The sequence below is a fragment of the Sander lucioperca genome, chromosome 8 (assembly GCF_008315115.2).
Source record: "Sander lucioperca isolate FBNREF2018 chromosome 8, SLUC_FBN_1.2, whole genome shotgun sequence".
In the NCBI taxonomy this organism is placed as follows: Eukaryota; Metazoa; Chordata; class Actinopteri; order Perciformes; family Percidae; genus Sander; species Sander lucioperca.
The window spans coordinates 36,936,962-36,956,816 of record NC_050180.1 but is presented as its reverse complement, the minus strand read 5'-3'; the positions used below and the strand labels follow the sequence as shown (position 1 = coordinate 36,956,816).

The following is a 19,855-nucleotide window of genomic DNA, read 5'->3' as shown; positions in this document are numbered from 1 at the left end:
TGATTACAGAACATCTTAGCTAACTCCTTACACCTGAAATGTATTGCAAAATCAGCTGACTGATATGGTAGTTATATCCAGGAAATATACTATTTTAAAATTGTGTGATGTTTGAATAGTTAGTTTGCTTAACATTAACAGCTGTTCATTCATTTCACAGACGTCTCTAAAAACCAGCTAGTTGTTAGTTTTGTAAGCCCTGGGCAGGCAGTGTGAAAACTGCTGGTTGATAAGAACTTAGACTGAACCAAACAGTAAATCAAAACAATGAGTTAAAAGAGGCCAAAAACCTCAGTAGAGCTGCAGAACTGGTGATAATTCGTTGTGGGTTTATCACTGTCAGTGACCCCTTTACACATTACACATTTAATCTATATGATTAGGGTTTTTTTAATATGTAAAATCCGTGGAATTCCCCTTTAAGGCTACTGGCTAGGGAATGTGTTATGTCAATGAGTGTCCTCATGGATATAGAAGTACAATCGTGTGTGTGTGTGTGTGTGTGTGTGTGTGTGTGTGTGTGTGTGTGTGTGTGTGTGTGTGTGTGTGTGTGTGTGTGTGTGCGTGCGTGCGTGCGTGCGTGCGTGTGTGTGTGTGTGTGTGTGTGTGTGTGTGTGCAGACTGTATCCAAGCCACCGTCCATGCTCCTCTTCTGGGCCAATGAATAATGCAGAACACATATTTTCATACCACTTCCTCTTCCCTCCCTCTATCCCATTTTCTCTTCCCCCGCCTCCCACCCCCACTGCGCCGTAGTAAAAATAGAAGCGCAGACCTGCACGCTTTCGCTCCTGTGTTTACACCATCATGACCCTCCTCGCTGCTCTCTCTCTCCTGACAGTAGGGTTATTACACTCATTCATCTCAGCATGTTCTCTCTATCCTCAACGGGTGCCGGAGAGCAGAAACAAGAGAAGGGGTTGTCGGGCTAGACTGGGAGCAGAGAGAAGGTCCTCAGGTAGCATATAGATGCTTCATCTCCATATCTTTATTATGTGCCTCATAAAAATAGCCCTGCTTAGGCCTTTCTGCCTCTTGCCTCCTCTCGCCTCCCACTCCACCTCTGCATGCACTCAGTCTCTGCTCAGGGGAAATGAGGAGCTGCTTTGCTTAGACATTAAATGTAGAAACTAGGATGCACAGACAGAAAAATGAGATGCCTGTTTCTTCTCTGCAGATGCAAAGCAGTAATAAAATTCTTGTCAGTACATGAATAAACTCATAGGGGGGATGTAAGATGTGGGAACCCAGTGTAAAGACACTTTATCTAGATTTTTGTTTATTTTAGCATGATATAGATGTTAGTCAGATACCATGCTTAATAGTATGTGACATTTAAGTAGTTCACTGATTGAATTGATTTTACCCCTTTTTTGTAATTGTTTCCAAAGAGTTTTTGAGGAGAGACAGTAAAACCCAAACTGGCTAGATGCTTTGAGTAAGTTACAAGATCAACATGTGCTTTAATGTTGCTGAAAACGATAGATCTGGCACATTTATATAATAATAATAATGTCAAATAATGTGCAATGTCACTGCTAAATAAATAAAATGACTCATTTGTTTTATATTTTCTGGTAGGTCAACTTTCACAACAGAACTTAAAGTGAAGACTGTTCACTAAACCGCTCTTCCCCCCCAAACAGCAACTGTCTAATCATAGCTTAGCAACTGTCGGGGCTAGTCTGGATCAACGGAAGTACATTTCAAGGATAAAGCCTCACATGCCAGATGTCCCTCACCTTCCGCTGTCTGTTTTGCCATTCTCAAAATCCCTTTGCCTCAGGAAACAACAACAAACTTCGAGCTAGCAAGCTACATGCTGAAAATGGCAAGTTTTGAAGAAAATTTGGATTGTGCAATGAGGCAGACCTGCTTGGTTCTTTCTGGGAATGATTGTCACGACTTACAAAGAATATGTTTACGGCATTTTCTCTCTGGGACGTTTTGGGATCTATTGGCGGGGATTTGTTATGGACAAAATACACACAGCGATACACTGGTAAGAGCAAAGACGATTGCGATTGGTTTAAAGAAATGCAAACAACCCAGAGCGTTTTTTTTTCTCCTGTCCTGGAATGCGTGGACTAGCAAGACCTTACTCCACAGCGCTGTGGAGTAAGGTCTTGCAATGCGAGACAAAGTCACAGCAGGTTTGTCAAGTTGTGGATTCCTTTACATGTTGAAGTAGTGCGAAAGGAGCTTTAGTGAGACAAATTTTCAGTGTACAAGGACTTTGGAGTGTCGTGTCTTATTTTATTGCTTTTCCAAAACCACAAGCAAAAGTCCACGGAATTAAACTGTGTTTGTGCATGTTATGCATGTTAGAGTTCTAGAGTTCTAGTTTCATAGTTAGTTAGCTACAGCTAATGAAATCTGCCAGGGATATAGTTGTTTTTTCAACAAAATGGAAACAATGAAAATCTACTTCTGTCTACCCGTGTCTGAGGTTAAGGTACCCGTTTTATTGAAAGTTTTTATGAGTTTCGAATTGTGTTATTTCAAAATGCATACAAAGCTTGACAGGCATATCAACAGTAACTAAGGGGGATGGGGTTCAGTGAAGGATCAAATGGGAATACTTTTTCATTCATTCACAATTTAAATGATATATGATCGATGCTTCTATCTCCTCCATGGATGATTTACTGCACATCACTGATTTACTTAACATTTGATATTATAAATGATGAACTGCGTATACTATGAATGGTATATACATAAACAGCTTTTACACAGCAAGGAACACCAGTCTAGTTACTGAACACTCACAGCGAGTTTTAAGGGAGACAAAGAGGAAAATTATTAGATACACTCCGTTGATAAAGGTCTCCTCCTGCTTCTTCTTGTGTCTCCTCCTCCGCTCTTTTAAATGTCACAGTGGAAACAAGGAGAAGATAGATGGAGCAGACAAAACCAGAGGCTGTGCTTCGTATGGAACGGGTGTTTGAAGAGTTGCACTGACGCTCCTACCACACAGGATTCCCTCAACACACACACATCATACAGCAAAGAGTGACACTGTATGTTGGCACAAGTTCAGTAGATGAGTGTATGTGTGCTGTGCAGATAGAGGAGTGTAAACAGTAAAACCTCTCACAGGCTGTCAGTGTTTGAACCCATGAGTCAGTTGAGAGAGAGAGAGAGAGAGAGAGAGAGTGATCTATGGCCCAAATACCCAAATTTCACGGTATGGTACCCTTCAAGGTGACAACCTTTTAAAAAGATGTACATGTCATATATGATCATGAGTTAGGTATTGCTGAGTAGTAGTTTTGTCACTGCTCGTGAAATAAACCCCCCTCGACTTGTTTAGGCTCATGTTCATAATATTTATGAACATCAGTCAAATAAAGGGGACCCTTGAGCTCTTTAAATAGTCACCAACACATGTTTTTCCACAATTTTTGCCTAATAATGCTAGGAAAATCACAGACATGGCACTAAAAGGGCAAATTATACTTTCCATATCCGCATAGCTGTAAGGGTCTGTGTGACATACATTTCCATGAGTGTCTGCAGACTGTACATGCCTACAAACATGCTTTAGGGCTGTTTCTTCAAAAAGTCAAATTCTAACAAATACGAACTAACATGTAATTTATTCAACTTACTATAATTGGAATGCCACCCACATAGTCTAATTCTAGACCAGGCCTTTCATTTGCTGGGCCTCCGCTGCCTTACTGTTTGACGAGCTAACAGGTGATTTCAAATTTGTTGTCATAAAGGCTGTAAGGCGGTTGCTTTTTTTAAGTGCCAGCAAACTGCAGCAAAGTGCTGAATGCAAAATGTTTCTGCATGTTACTCCTCAGACAGCATGGTGTCGTAATTTTCTTCTCAGCACGACTCACTGGTTCACTTAAATTTCCCTAGCTTATTTTACTAATGGCAACTGGCCGTGCATTTGATCTGATTGGCATTACATGAACGGCCCCTACTGGAGCACAAAGCATGGCCTGTTGCGCTTATGACTACCACATGTCTGCAAATGGTTGTAATTCAAGAGGAGGTCAAACATTTATTTGTTTATAATTTCTTTTTTAAACACTATACTGTACAGGCTATTTTGGTTCTATTAGAGGATACTTCCCTGCATCTGTTGCGTCTCATTACTCCGATTCTCCGTCTTGTTCCGTCCTCCGCCACGCGCCATACCACACCGGGAGCGTCTCAGAAGCGGAGCATGCTGTCCGACTCGCAGATTTTATTGTTTCTACAAGTACTTTACAGAACAATCGCGTGTTTATTAAGCTAGTATCTACCTTCCACTCCTGCAGTTAAACTTCATGCCTTCTCTTTTCTGGTGTTGTCCTTAAAAAAGAAATATTTGTGATGTCGTATTATGTTTTTCAACCTCTCGTTGTCCGTGGTGTTGTAAACGAGGCATAAACGATGTTGGGGGGGGGGGGGTCTTTTGGTAAATTGAGTGAATGCTCTCGCTGTTTCACTTCCTGCCTGGCTCTCCTAACGGCCCGCGGCTTGCGTAAAAATAGACCTGGCGCGTTTACGTGTGATAAATCACGTGCATTTGAACTGTTTGGCTTTCCATAGAGAGCCGCTTCACGCACACTTCTGGGACGCTTGGCCCAGCTGGTGGAATATCAAGCATTGACATGAATGGCTGCGATTGCTCATGGGGGTCGCGGCGCCTCCGGAATGCAGCGCCCAGTGGAAAGTAGGGGTTAGTTTGGTTGCCGACAAACCATTAATCACCAAAAAAAAAAAAAACAGAAGACATGAGGCGACACAAAGTTTGATCAGTCAGTTGTTGGTCTTTTTTTGTTCTTTTTTCTTCTTCTTCTTCTTTGAGGTTGGCTTGGTGGGTCAGGACCCTTAAATTCAACATCTTTCCGTGTTTTTTAAGCGTTGCCAATGACTGACTGTGAGTGTAGTTGAATGGTTTCAGTGAATCTATTTTCTTCTGTAGAAATACCAAAATGTTAACTTGTATTCCTTTAACTCTGAACCGTGTGATTGTTGAGGGAAGGATGAGAGTGCCAGAGTGAAAGAGATGGACAGATAGAGATTCAAACTAAGTGCACTTCCACCAGTGACTAAACAAAAAAAGTGAAGCAGCAAACAAACACCCTGTAAAGAATCCACATCCATGGCATTATTTGAAAGGACAACAACAACAAAACAAAACCAAATCACGTAAAAGAAAACAGTCTGTAACACACTGAAACATGCTGATACAAGTGTTATAAAGGAACCAAAGCCCTGTTTTTGGACCCTTTGTGAATATGAAGCATATCGCAGACAGACTGTCACACCTTCTTCTTTGACCGTTTCCCGTGGCAGGTTTTTTAAATTACCCCCCGGACATCCTGCAGTCTCCAAAGCTTTTCAAAGAGCTTTTAGTTTGGCATTTGATTCCCTGCTGTCCTTTTCTTTAGACATGTCTGTTTCTTTCTTATTTATTTCTTCTCTTTCATGCAGAGCACCTTGCCAGCTGAAAGGGATTGTTGGAGGTGTCCACAGTTATTCAATGGGGAGAGGAGAGGAAAGGGAGAGGAGAGGAGATGAGACAAAGGAAAGGAAGAGAGGAAGTGAGACAGTGGGAAAAGGAGAGTAGAGAAAAGGGGGGAAGAGAGAAGAGGAATGGAGAGGAGGAGACAAGGAGACAATTGAAAAGAAGAGGAGATAAAAGGGGGAGTGGAAAGGAAACAGAGAAAAGAGGAGAGGAGAAGAGAGAAGAGGAATCAGAGGACAGGAGAGAGGAGGAACCGAGGAGAGAGGAGGATACAAGGAAACATGAAAGGAGAGGAGAGAACATAAAGAAAGACAGGAAAGGAAACAAGGACAAAAAAGAAGAAGAGCACTGAGTAGGGGAAACAAGAAAACATGAAAGGAGAGGAGACAAGAAGGCAATGGGAAAAGAGAGGACATAAATAAATAAGGAGACGGAAAGAAACAAGGTGAGGAAATGAAAGAGGAGAGGAGAGGAAAGGAGGAGATGAAACAAGAAGAAAAGAGGAGAAGAGAAAAAAACAGGAAAGAAAAAAGAGGGAGCAATCACATGAAAGGAGAGCAGAGTATATAAAAGGAGAAAAGAGGACAGAAAAGAAATGGATAGGAGAAGAAAAGAGAGGACAGGAGGAGGATGAGAAGCCAGTCGTTCTTTGCCCAGGGGTGCACAGTGGGGGGGTGTGTGTGTGTGTGTGGGGTGTCCTCATCCCTCTCTCCTCCAACTGAGCCTCCTTCCTCAAGGTCAATCACACACACAGACACATGCATGCACACACACACTTGCACACACATACACACATGTACACATTCACAGACAGGCAGGTTGGCAAACGTGGCACACACACACACACACACACACACACACATTTAGTCAAGCTCAAGTAGAAAAGACGCCTTCTGCCTGCTTTCTCTCTCTGACTCTTTGTACCAACCAGCCAAGTCTCAGTCAACCATCTGGAGATAAAAACACCATTCCTCCCACACACACACACACACACACACACACACACACAGTGTGTTTATGATAATAGACCAAATGCCTCTATTGATTCTTTCTCTTTCTGTGTCTCTGTGTCTGATGGTGCATGTAGAATTGTTAGTAGAATGTATTTCTACCACCTTTAAAATGTTCCCCTTCTCTTTTGGTCAAAAGTCCACTACTTCTCTATCTTAGCCTTAGAAATATATTCTTCATGCTCATTTCCACTCTGTATTTATTTGTTTTTAAATTCAAATCCCTAAAATGAACAAATACATTGTTTGAACTACACTAACTACACAAGAAAAAAGATCTTGCCAGAAAGGTAACATTTCACAGTTTATTCTGCGAGTGTCAAAAACACGGCAAGTGTTAGTGGAAATGAGTAGCGGGGGTTTCAGTTATTCAATTCAATCAACATAGATACTACTCACGAAAAATATCAAACATTAACATTTGTTTTCCCTTGCATTAGCTCCCTTATTCTATCTGACAGCATGAGCCGATTTTATATATTTGCAACTAGACAACAGCAGCCATAGAAATGTTGAAGGACTGCTCTCCCCAAATGCTAATATTGGCTTGGGCATCCTCATTTGTGAGACTGTCCTCCCAATAGAAAAAAAGAGGCATCAGTGGTTTCAGCAAATACCCGAAAACAACATTATGTTTAAGTTTAAGTGACATTGCCTTCTAGGGGCCGTATGATCGAATTATCACTCACAAAGGTGGAGGCAGTGTGACATTGTTATAGAGCCACATAGAATGGGTCAGTTAAAAGTTGGACTTTCACATGCGACCACTGTTTGCTTTCTGGTTCCTACCAACAACCAACATTGGTTTCTTTTAACCTTGTCCACAATTGTTCCCTAACCTTAACCAAATGGCTATTATTGTAACTAAGACGATGATGGTCCAATAACCAAAACAAAGTTATCTTTGTGCCTAAACCAGCAAACCTTTACCATACCAGTGTCAGATCAGAAAATACTTATATGTGTAGTTTTGGAAGGGTGTTACAAAGTATTTTGTTGTTTTAATTTGGAGGACTTGTTGTCATTTGTCCAACAAAAATCCATCACTGTCCTTGTGTGGTTGTCCCTGACCCCTGAAAGTACCTAAAGTACTCGCATTTAGTATCACCTTCTGAGCAGTGCGCACATTTAGTCCCATGAACTTGTCTAGACAGGGGTCTTCAAAGTTTTTTAAGCCAAGGACCTCTTAACTGAAAGAGACTGAGCAGGGACCCCCTACTACATATATTGTATAAAATTGAGTTGCATATTAAACTGGGCCTACAATAACGAGTGGGCAGCCTAAAGCCTTTATACATACCTTTTTGGTGTTATTAAATCATTGTTGACATGATTTTATAAATCATGTTTTAATGTTAAACATACATGTGGCACAGTGAATCCTTAGGATGAACTGTATCTGTGGATGGCTACCTTAGTGACTACCTTACCTACAGGCCAGTTAGCCTATCATTAATGTTCACAAATAGGCTGATTTATATTTGTTAATAATATGTTGGATTCATGTTAAGACTTTTTAATTTTTGAAAAAAACTTTCAATAATAAAAAATTAACAATAATTTGGTGCCCCCCCCTGCAGTGACTCTGAGGACCCCCTAGGGGCCCCAGACTCACTGGTGAAGATCTCTGGTCTAGAGAACAGAGGCAACAAATGCAGAGCCTGTGATGATGGCTGCCAGTTTCCATCTAGCTCTGCTGCTGTCAGGACCACATGCTGCCCGTGGTCCTCAGTTTGTTTGTTGTGATCATGCCCGCCATTTTTTGTTAATTGTTGGTGAAATAAACACCTGTTGGTCTGCACTGTACCTCTGCCTCAAGTCTCCTGCTGTAAATGTCCAACTGCTATGCGGCCGTTCTAACAAGTTTTACTTCCTGCAGTGGATAAGGGCTGTTCGTAAGGTGTTGGTCCACCAAAGTGCTTCAGGGGCTGCTTCTCACAGATTCTTCAAGTCCCTTATTTGGGGTTTAGCTGTTAGTGGTGGTGAGTGCTGTCTGACATGTTGCTCCAAAATGTCCATGTTTAGTTGGTGAAGGCCATTAAAGGAGAATTCCGGTCGATTTCAACACGTAGCTCTGTTGTTTGTAAATTTGGAGTGCTGGCAGTAGCGAGAAAAACAAAAACAATCGGTGCTGCCTACACCGTGTTATCCTCCTGCTACAGTTAGCACCCAGGAGGCTGAAACAGGGCAAGTTTTAAACGTGCTTTTAGCCTTTTAACATGTTTGAAATGTCATTACAAGTGCCTATCCATGTGAAGTGATTCCTTCCGAGTGAACACAGTGAATCTGACTGCAGTAGATGTGAAAGAAATGCATAAAGGTTCTGCTAATTCAGCTCTGTTTAGTTCCGGTGTTGAGACAGCAAGACGAGTGCTTAGGGACCGTCTATAAACTACAACACCAAAAAGAGATACAAAAATATTTTCAAAAATAGGCATATGCTTATTTTTTAAAAGTAAGTGCTGTAGAAAAACTACCAGGAGACAAGTTATAATTGAGATAAGTTTGGAGACATTAACTTATTTAATCATTAAATTAATAAATCTTTTTGTGTATCTTTTTTCGGTGTTGTAGTTTGTAGACGGTCCCTAAGTCTTGCCAAGCTACGTGTTGAAATCAACCGGAATTCTCCTTTAACATGATGCTTAATCACTCAGAGCCCTCATGACCTGTATGGAAGCCTCTGTGTTCATATTTCTATCTTTTTTTTTAGTTATATAGTTAGTTATAGTTTTGAGTATATTTTCATATGCAGGTTTGTTTTCAGCAGCTGATAGAAATTCAAAATTATATATTGCAAATTACAAAATGGCGCTCAAGCAATGGCATTAAACATGTGACTCTCTTGTTTTTTTGTTGAATGTTTACTAATGGACAACAATCCTGCAAAACTAGAAGACACCTAAAAATCAGCCATGATGAAACCTCTAATGGGACACGTTTCCGCCCCCTTCTTGTAAAATATTCCTCCTCTTCTCTTTGGGTCAACATTGTCTCAACCCTTCAGCCACCTCCACCCGCCTGTTTTTTTTATTTATTTTTTTTATAACTGGCTGCAAATTCACTGCTGTTCATTACCCAGGCAGGGTCAATTCCCCAAACAATGTGTTTGGTGTCACAATAAAAAGGGTGTTTTTTACGACATGTAGCAGTAAAATGCTATTAAACAGATAAAACACTGGCAACGAGCATCAGGAGGATTATAAGAGGAATTGCCTTGATAAACTCCACATATCTGCCTGATGACACACCAGCAGCTCTGTTCTCTCTGTAGCTGGGGAGGAGGGGAGGCAGACTGAGGAGGGAGCACATGGTCGGAGAGTTTACACAGCTCTACAGCGCCACCATCTGGGGAGGTTGAAAAAACAGGGTGCCTCTCTGTCCTGTATCCTGACAGATTAAATTAGATGTTTTCCATTCTATGACTTGAAAGGAAGAGAAGACAGACATAAAAAAAAACTTGAATTCAAATGGAGACTTTTTGTTCCTCGATTGTAAATGCTACATTTTCAGGACTTCCTGAATCGATTGATTTCTGTGTCACTTCTGTGGCAAGCTTATATGCAGTCAGTTGGTGTTTTTGTTCTGCTATCTAGTTTTCTACAACACAGTAATTTGTCACACCTGAACGTGGGTGACATAGATAGATAGATAGATAGATAGATAGCTAGATAGATAGATAGATAGATAGATAGATAGATAGATAGATAGATAGATAGATGGACTTTATTGATCCCAAACTGGGAAATTTATGTACAGCAGCAAGGTATACGACGCACAGCACCCATACAGAATATACAAGAAATAATAAAGAAATAAAAGAAAAGAACAACTACTCAAAAAATATACTCAGGATGAATAAGAAGAATAGAATAGAACATGAACTACTTCATTGTTATTTTATTTTTAAATACATGGCAATGCTGTTGTAAATGTAATAGCTGTGATTATCAGTTGTGCGTGGAGAATCTTGTACCAAGGGTTGATTAAGTATCCCATCCTGAGGCATATTGGTGCTCAAAATTCTAGCCCAGGATTACAGTATAGGTAGCAAAGAAACCTTGTTCGAGTCCCAGGTTGGAGGTGATAATTTGTTTAAAATAAATCTCATTTTCACAATGATGCATGAGAGAAAATCCTGTTATTTCCTGTGTTTTAGCCAACATTTTTTTCTTCAAAACTTCATGAGTATCTTTGTTTTCTTATGTGAGGTATGCATTTCAATGTACCTGCAGATCCCTGCTGCTGTGTGCATTCAAATCAGAGTTGTATATTGGAGCTCTTTAATATACGGCTCTGATTAAAATGGTCTTATGCTTCCACCTGGTGGTTACAGCTAGAATTACTTTTTTCAGTTCTATTCAAGTGTCCCAGTTAGTCATGACACTGTGACAGTGAGCACTGAGCACAGCATGCACAATACCAAGACCCTGAAACTGAAGCAGCTAAATGAAATTCAGCCATCATTCATTTTATTATTTACACCTGTGACATGTCAAAATGTCTTCTGTGAAGACCTATTTGTTGAAGAAAAATAACTACAAGTATGCATGTGGAGGGGTGTGAATGAATAGTGTTGAGTAGCAGAAGTAAATGTGTAGAGATTCTTTACTTAGTTGTCACGATGATGTATACAAGCCAGATGGTGGTGCAGTGGTTAGCGCTGCCACCTCACAGCTAGAGGGTCCTGGGTTTAAATCCACCGGGAATGTTACTCCTGGCAGTTAACTGGAGACTAACTTGTCCATGTGTGTGAATGTGATCTCAAGAATAGACCCTGTCTCGCCCAGTGTGAGCAAAGACAGGCTCCAGCCTCCCTAAACTATGCTCAGCATTGCAATAAGAGAATCAAGAGAAGGTTCTTCCTTGAAGTGTCTCTACCGACCTGTCACATTCTACTTTAAAGTCCTATTTCTTATAGTGTAGTAGCCCAGAGCAGTTATGTACCAGCCATTCAATACACCAGATATTGTATTGTAGTAAGATTTTATGAATACAACTTTAAACGGTCAGTACACCTAATCACAAAACATAATTCCCCTTTTTGGTATCTTATGCATATAGGTACCATTAGCTTGGAAATACTATTATGTTTGTACTGATGATAACGTAAAAAGATGACATAAACAAATTAAACATCAACTTGTATACCATGGAAACAATGTAATGGTTACCTGGGATGATTAACAGAGTTCACTTTGTCCAGTGGTTGAAGTAGCCAAATATTTTACTTATGTAAAAGTAGCGATACCACAGTTTTAAAATACTGCATTCAAAATCCTACTTGAGTAAAACAAAAGTAGGCTATAAGAATCAAAACATAGGCTTACTAAGCGTACCAAAATCCTTAATCAATAATTACATATCATAATTTATTACTGGATTTATATTTGTATTTCTACTCTAAATCTGCAAGTACCTAGTAGCCTAACTGGAGGTATTAAATACATGTAGTGAAGTAAAAATAAAATGTAGTGAATTAGTAGCCTAACATACAAATAAAAAAAATATACTCAAAATACTCAAATAAATACTCAAGTACAAGCACCTCAAAATTGGTTCGGTGTTGGAGTAAATGCAAGCCTGTTACAGATCCTTCACTGAAATTGCCTGTACTGCCCACCAAAACCAGTTTCATAACCATATTCAACTAAAAATAAAAGAAGAAAATCAGTTTTATGTGATTTAGGTGAACCGAACGACCCTTTAAGTTCTAGTTAATAACAGGCTTTTATGACCACCGTGTTAATCTAATTGTTGTTCTCCTTACATAATTATTAAACTGCTTTTGGCAAACGCTTTACGAAGCAGGAGGGTGTCGTTAGGATCCGCTTCTCCTCGGTATTTCCCGCCCTTCTCCGTTCCCACGTCGGTCATTTTCGCCCACTGTCGCCATCTGCTTTCTCGTTCTTCTCCAATCTCCGTGTTGTTGTTCCCGGTGACGCGGCGGAGGTGTAGCCTGACGCGGGCTCTTACGTGTCGGCCAGAATAAAAGTGGAGCTCCGGAGGCCCGGGAGTGACGAAGGGAGTCTGTATCGGTAAGGACGGAGCGCTGCCCGGGTCTCAGAGAGACCGGTCGCGGCCGAATAAAGTGTTGGTCTGGTCGGGTTCGGCCCGAAGGAAACAAAGAGATCATGGCGCCGCGGTGTGTTTGTAGCAGGATGGAGGGAGGGGAGGCTGCGGCTGTTTGGGAGAAAGGGAGCAAATGTGCGGCTTTGATAAAGAACCAGGAGTGACAGTCTGTGGGTTAACACAACAGAAACTGTGATAGGACTTTAGCGTTGTTAATACACTCAAATGGCAAACTATGCTATAAGAAACAGAGATGTATGCGCAAAGATGTGCGCAGTTTTCCCAGTTAACGGCGCATTGGACACATCAGCCGCGATATGTTAATTTATTTCTGCTATTTGCTCGATTTAATTTAATGTTTGCAATCTCATATATATTATTTCTGAATCTACACCTGCTCAACTTGTCGATAATTATCTTGTTTCTTTTTTCCATTCATTTTGTCTTGATAGAAATCGGCCATGTGCAGGCCGTCGCGTTTGGTTGCATGTTGAAAACATGAACTCAGGCCCGGAGATTCAACAAGCATCTTGTATTTTTAGTTTGAATAGTTTCGGTGTGTGCGTTGAGGGGGCGTTGCCCGGCCATGTGGCACTGCTGTCACACTTGTAAGTGATTTTTGAAAAGCAGAGGGAGAAATGTGTAAAGCCAATCATGCAGCAGAGAGAAGCTACGCACAGTGTGAGATCACTGAACAACACGTTACCAGATCAACACTCACTGAGCCGCCTGCAGTCAGATCTCCCAGGCTCATAAGCTCCTTTATTATAATGATAATGTCTGCAGGTGGATTGGTTCAGAGCAGGAGGATCAACAAGAGTTTAAAGTATCCAGAAGATGAATTACTTTCTTCTGTCTAGTAAGACAGGGTTGAATCACAGGGGTTATTATCAGTGGTGGAAGTAACTAAGTACAGTTACTCAAGTACTGTACTTACTGTAAGTACAAATTTGAGCTACCTGTACTTTATTAATTCAACCGACGCATAGAACATTCATACAAATATTTTAAATAGAATCAAATTAAACAATATTCAGTTACTTTTATATACAGAAACGTGTATACATACAGTGTATACCTAGAGAGACTTTGGTTTACAGTGGGAATGAGGGTAGTGCCAAAAGTAGTGGTATGGTCATGTGCAAAACCAGCATGACAGAAAGTCATACTTTCGACTTCATTTCAGAGGCAAATATTGTCCTTTTGACTTGAGCGAAACTCTGTCACCAACAAGAAATAAATATATAATAAATAAAAATATCAGAACATGGGATTGAAGACCACATCATCGTTATTGTAAGCAGTACATGCTGGGATGCCAGTCTTGTATAAACAGTTCATCCAGACAAACTTGTAACCACTGTAGCACCACACCCCCTTTTGGCCTTCAACGTTTTTCTTTATTCATTCATTTCATTCTCCATTTGGTTTTTCTAATATTTTCCCACAGTGTATTCAATATGAATAGAAACACCTTGAACTAAAATGAAATCCATTCTGACACCACCACAAACTACATCCTCCAGAATGCAGGTGAATCAACACCACTCTGTGTCAAGGTGTCAACAAAAACTGAACACTATCAGATTCATAAATGTAGAAGATTATATTTATGGCAGGTTGCTTGTCTTGATTAGCATCCTATTGTCATATTCATCATATTGTACATCTATTGTACATTTTAAGCACTATACGGTAAAAAAACAAACATCTGTGGCATCTCTGTATCAGAGAAAGTGGTTTGTAAATCTTTGATATTGTTGAATACCTCGTGATACATAAGAGCCCATTTATTATTTTATTTAAAACATAATTTAATGCCAAACCATTCATATTCTTTCATTACAGACTTATACAGCTATCTAAGTCATAACTTCTTACATCTGCGTAGGACCTGACACAAATGTATTTTTCTCACTTTAAAAAACAGTAAGGTGCAGTGGGTCACAGTTAAGGTACTTTGAGACAAGAAAAACTTGTGTATATATATATATATTGTTATTTATGGTGTAATAAACTTTGATGGAAGTGGTCAGTGGCAGAAATGGAACTATTCTGAATTTACAGGTGGAACCCCGAAAAATAAGATCAGTCAACACGGAACATCATTGTCCTGTCCTGTTTGAAGGTACCTCAGGACCAGTTATTTAACAATTGCCCTGATGTTTTCCTAAGTGCTCCACCACGTAATTAATCAAGACCAGATGCAGATGCTATTATCAAGTGCACACATTCAGCCTCCTTGAGTTCAGCACCCATATCTTCATACTGAATTGTATGACTACTGTTGGTGCAGCAGAAGACCAACTTTTCTTTACCATAGACTAGAACTAGAATTACATTTTTGGGCATCAGGGGGATTCCCAACCTTTTTAGATTGCAGGAACATTCTGGGAACATCCTTTGAGGTTCCTTCATTCCTATATGATTTAGAATAAATGTAAGAACATTTTCTTAAGATATCTGCAGTTCGTTTTCCAAAAAAGAAACTTTATTTGAAGGACCTGAAGACAATTGGACCTAGTCTGAAATAGACCTAAAGATAATTAGACCCCAAATGTTATTGTGTCAAACAGAGAAAACCCCATCACTGGCAGCAGCATGATACTCCACCACAGTTGAAAAGAACAACAATAGTCATTTTCCTGCACTCCACAGTTCACTCTCTCAGGCTGCCTCAAAAAACATTTTCATGTGATGATTATGACGCATGATCTGATCAGTGACTGATGAGTCTGCCTGGATCTAGTGGAGTGTTAGACACACAGAACTTAAATGTACGGAAATACTACCTGGTCAGTTAGAATATAATTTGGCCTAAATATGAATAATTCAGTCTATGCTCGGAACCAAGTTGAACTGTGAAGACCTCTAATCTGCAACATTGTTGTGTAGTAAAAACATTTCAACTGCATAATTAGTTACAGTAGAAGAAGCTTCCAGGGCATTTTACAGTTTTATAGATGTACGGTATATAACCTAAGAACCATAAGTGAACATTCCTTGTGATATCTTACATAACTGAGATAAAACAAACTTCTTCAAGGAGTGTTCTTGGAACTTTTTAAGAATAAACAATTAAGGGAATCTTGTTTTCTCAGAGATGGTACTTAGTTGACACATTCTGTAATATTATATATTATAAAATAGTTATATATTATAATATTGTAGTCATTAGTGACTCCTTTGCGACCCAATTAACATCTTTGTTGGTTTCCATGTGCATTTCAAATATACTTTTTCAGTAAATTTGCTTTGCTTGTACTGCCTTTTCTTATTTTATGGCACATTTCCTTTGTGTTTGCTTGTATGTGTTTTTCAGTTTGTATGGTTTGCTGAGGTTGAAGCACACAAACCATCTGTGATCTTGATAACTACAGATGTTGTGGCTGCAGTTAAGTTTTAACAGCTTCTCTTCAAATCTTCATCCTTAGCTTAGCCGATGAAGATGGAGTCCGTGGAGGTTCAGCAGGGAGTGGAGACGGCTGTGACGGAGGCAGAAACCCAGCACATCACCCAGGCACAGATCGCTACTTTAGCACAGGTAACCGAAGATGTTAACACCATTAGATATCGGGAAAAGTAGCATTTTGCTACGAGGCTCGGCAAGTTGAGCTGGTTTCCAAACATTTTGTAACAAAAAGAATTTTTAATGCCTTAAATGTAAAATAAAAAAGTTATTGTTAAAGTGTACACACATGGCAGACAGCACATCACTTCTGAAATTTCAGGTAACCATGACAACAGGCCACGCCTCAGCAACAGGTCCCACAGTAACGCTGGTACAGCTTCCTAACGGACAGACGGTTCAGGTCCACGGAGTGATCCAGGCTGCACAGCCGTCTGTTATACAGTCCCCACAGGTCCAGGCTGTACAGGTAAAACACATACACTTACAGACCTAGTTTCAGGTGTTTCATATTTAGCCACAATGTAAAGAACAATAAGTCAGAAGGTTTGTTTGATTGTTCCAGATCTCCACCATAGCAGAAAGTGAGGATTCACAAGAGTCAGTAGACAGTGTCACTGACTGTCAGAAGCGCAGAGAGATTCTGTCACGACGCCCCTCTTACAGGTGTGTGTGTGTGTGTGTGTGTGTGTGTGTGTGTGTGTGTGTGTGTGTGTGTGTGTGTGTGTGTGTGTGTGTGTGTGTGTGTGTGTGTGCGTGCGTGTGCGTGTGCGTGTGTGTGTGCGTGCGTGCAGCACTTTCAGGAGACTGGCAAGGCAATTATGATATTTTATAACCAAATCAAACACTGACATTTTTAAAGCTCATATGACAACACAACTTTGGCTTCATTATTTACATTTTTTAAGAGCATTCACCTGCATCTATGAATATTTTATCATAATTAATAATACAAAATATAGAACAAAACTCTATAAAATTTGCGTTGCTATGCAAACACCAATTCTTGTTTGTTTTTTACCTGCTTATATGGTTAATCAGTTCTTATTTATTTTGTCCACATTCTGCTTTTTACTTTATATAACTACTAACTAGAAGTTTTTTGAAAATTAAAAATTGCTCTTATAAAAATGTGGCAAAAACAATGAGGATTACATGTATGGGGCATAGAAATGATCATCAAAAGGTGATGGGGATACTTAAACTGATGCAATATTTCACATGAATAAGTGTAACATTTGTCTCTCATGACAACCTCAGCTCATGACATCACATGAGTGAGTAACTCCCATTGTTGTTTGACCCAACAGGAAAATCCTGAACGACCTTTCGTCCGACGCACCGGCTGTCCCTCGTATCGAGGAGGAAAGGGCTGAGGAGGATTCATCAGCTGCTGCCACACCTTCAATCACCACTGTTACTGTGCCCACACCCATCTACCAGACCAGCAGCGGACAATACAGTAGGTGATGTTTGGTGCAGTGGAGCTCTGTCTGAGGTTGCAGGTTGATGTAATTCAAACATCATAGTTGGGGTGTTGAACTCCACCTGTCACTACCTGTTCAAACATTACAGCTTGTGTCACAATTAGGGATGGGTATCAGATTTTTTAGTCTCCCTTTGCCATACCTTCCTCCACAGCGCTCCGGAGGAGGGTCTCGCTAGTCCACACATCGAAAAACGTGCTCTGGTTGATTGGCATTTCTTTAAACCAATCACAATCTTTTTTTATTACTAAAAAAACACATTATTAGTTTAAATAAGTGTATATATATAAAAAAAAGAATTATTTCAGAACAGGATTAGAATTTATTTATATTCTGGCACCCAGATAGCTCAGTTGGTAGAGCGGACACACACATATATAGAGGTTTAGTTCTCGATGCAGCGGGCCCGGGTTCGACGCCGACCTCGGCCCTTTTCTGCATGTCATTCCCCCTCTCTCTCCCCTTTCATTTCTTCATCTGTCCTGTCAAATAAAGGCCTAAAATGCCCAAAAAATAATTTTTAACTTTTTTTTTTTAATTTATATTCAAATATAACAAAATAGTGTTTGTAGAGAAGCCACAACAAAGTCACTGTATGAACTCAATAATATCTCCCTTGAAACAAATCTAAATAAAATAATTAATCTTGACATTAAAACACTGAGTGAAGTTCGAAACAAGCGCGCTGCTCAAAAGACTATTTACGCTTTTTTTTTTTTATTTGAGTAATTTCTTTCATTTGTTCCCTTTCACCAAACACACAGTTGCAATCACACAGGGAGGAGCCATTCAGCTGGCCAATAACGGTACAGATGGAGTCCAGGGCATCCAGACTCTGACCATGACCAACGCAGCAGCCGCCACCCAGCCTGGAGCCACCATCCTCCAGTACGCACAGACCAGCGACGGCCAGCAGATACTGGTTCCCAGTAACCAGGTCGTGGTCCAGGGTGAGAGTGGACTGTATTAATGAAGTGGTGTGTAATAGGGCTAAAGTTAGCACCTAGATCCATTACGTAAATGTACCTTTTTCATTATACATCCAACTGCAGAAAAGCAATTTTTCTTTCTAGTCATTTCTGCTGTTGGTAGCAAAGTTACCTTAGGTTAACTGTTTACTATTTATTCTCTTTACTTATATGTATTTATTGTTTGTTTATCTTTAGAGCGTGTTGTACTTTCCCCCCCTATCCCTTGCTGCTGCAACAGTGTGAATTTCCCTCGTGGGATTAATGAAGAATTTTAAATCTTGAATCTTGAAAGACAAAAACATTTCACTATTCTCAGTCAGCCAAACGAGCTAATAAAACATTGATTCTCCAGGGAAAAGTGTTTTTTCTCATTAAAATGAACTTAACATCCACTTTCTGACTACCACACCTTTCAGCTGCCTCCGGAGACGTCCAGGCCTATCAGATCCGAGCAGCCCCCGCCAGCACCATCGCCCCGGGTGTGGTCATGGCCTCATCCCCCGCCCTCCCCACCCAGGGTGCTACAGAGGAGGTCACTCGCAAACGGGAAGTCCGCCTCATGAAGAACAGGTATGAAATGAGGGGGAATCTGTGTCTTTGTATGTTTGGTCTCAATAGCGGCTTTGCTCTTGCATCACAAGTTTCCCAAAATCATATATCATAACATAACAGGCCAGTCTAAAAGCCAGTCTGGGGTAAGTGCGTTTAATAAAAATCAGACTGTATGATGACAACAAAAATGATATAGCATTCACAAAAATGTCCCCACAAATTTGGTCTTATCCTTCCTACAGAGAGGCAGCCCGTGAATGTCGCAGGAAGAAGAAGGAGTATGTTAAGTGTCTGGAAAACCGAGTGGCCGTCCTGGAGAACCAAAATAAGACACTAATCGAAGAACTGAAAGCCCTTAAAGACCTTTACTGCCATAAATCGGAGTAGTTCCTTGTTCTGAACACCAAGCTGGGCCAAGTAGCATTTCAGTTCTCTTCAGACACTTTGACTGTTTGATACTGCCTGCCTGCCTTCCAGTTTACATATGGCTGGTTCTGCTTATACAACCTTCTTTTCAGTAGGCTGTCGATAGGCCTAATACATTTAAAATAATCACAATCTTTCCAATATCGGTACACTAAAACAGCAGCTACAATCCTGTGCAAGATCACTTAAAGGGTCAAATCAGCTGCTGACGACGGTTAACATGTTGCTTCACACACCTTTGTCTGTGAGCCTGCGTCTTATTGTCGCAGATTTGGCTAATACTCATGTTAAGTTAACACTGTCCTCATCACGGTCATTGCAGAGATACTTCACTGAAAAATGTCTGACAACAGAGTCCAGTGAGGCAGAGGAGATACTACCCCTGTGGTTCATTTCCACCATCTACATGGCCTCTTTTTGTTGTCTTAGCCAGATCACGTCAAACTAAATGG

The 19,855-nt window shown here is 40.4% G+C and overlaps 1 protein-coding gene across 1 annotated transcript; it reads left to right on the top strand.

Moving 5' to 3' along the window:
• The first annotated feature begins 12,344 nt into the window (after positions 1–12,344).
• On the top strand, positions 12,345–19,521 carry creb1b (cAMP responsive element binding protein 1b). Its single transcript, XM_031279699.2, has 8 exons — positions 12,345–12,524; positions 15,993–16,102; positions 16,290–16,436; positions 16,533–16,633; positions 17,278–17,429; positions 18,219–18,404; positions 18,842–18,995; positions 19,220–19,521. The coding sequence occupies exons 2-8, from the start codon at positions 16,001–16,003 to the stop codon at positions 19,362–19,364; spliced, it is 987 nt and encodes a 328-aa protein (XP_031135559.1). The 5' UTR covers positions 12,345–12,524; positions 15,993–16,000; the 3' UTR covers positions 19,365–19,521.
• The last annotated feature ends 334 nt before the right edge of the window (positions 19,522–19,855 follow it).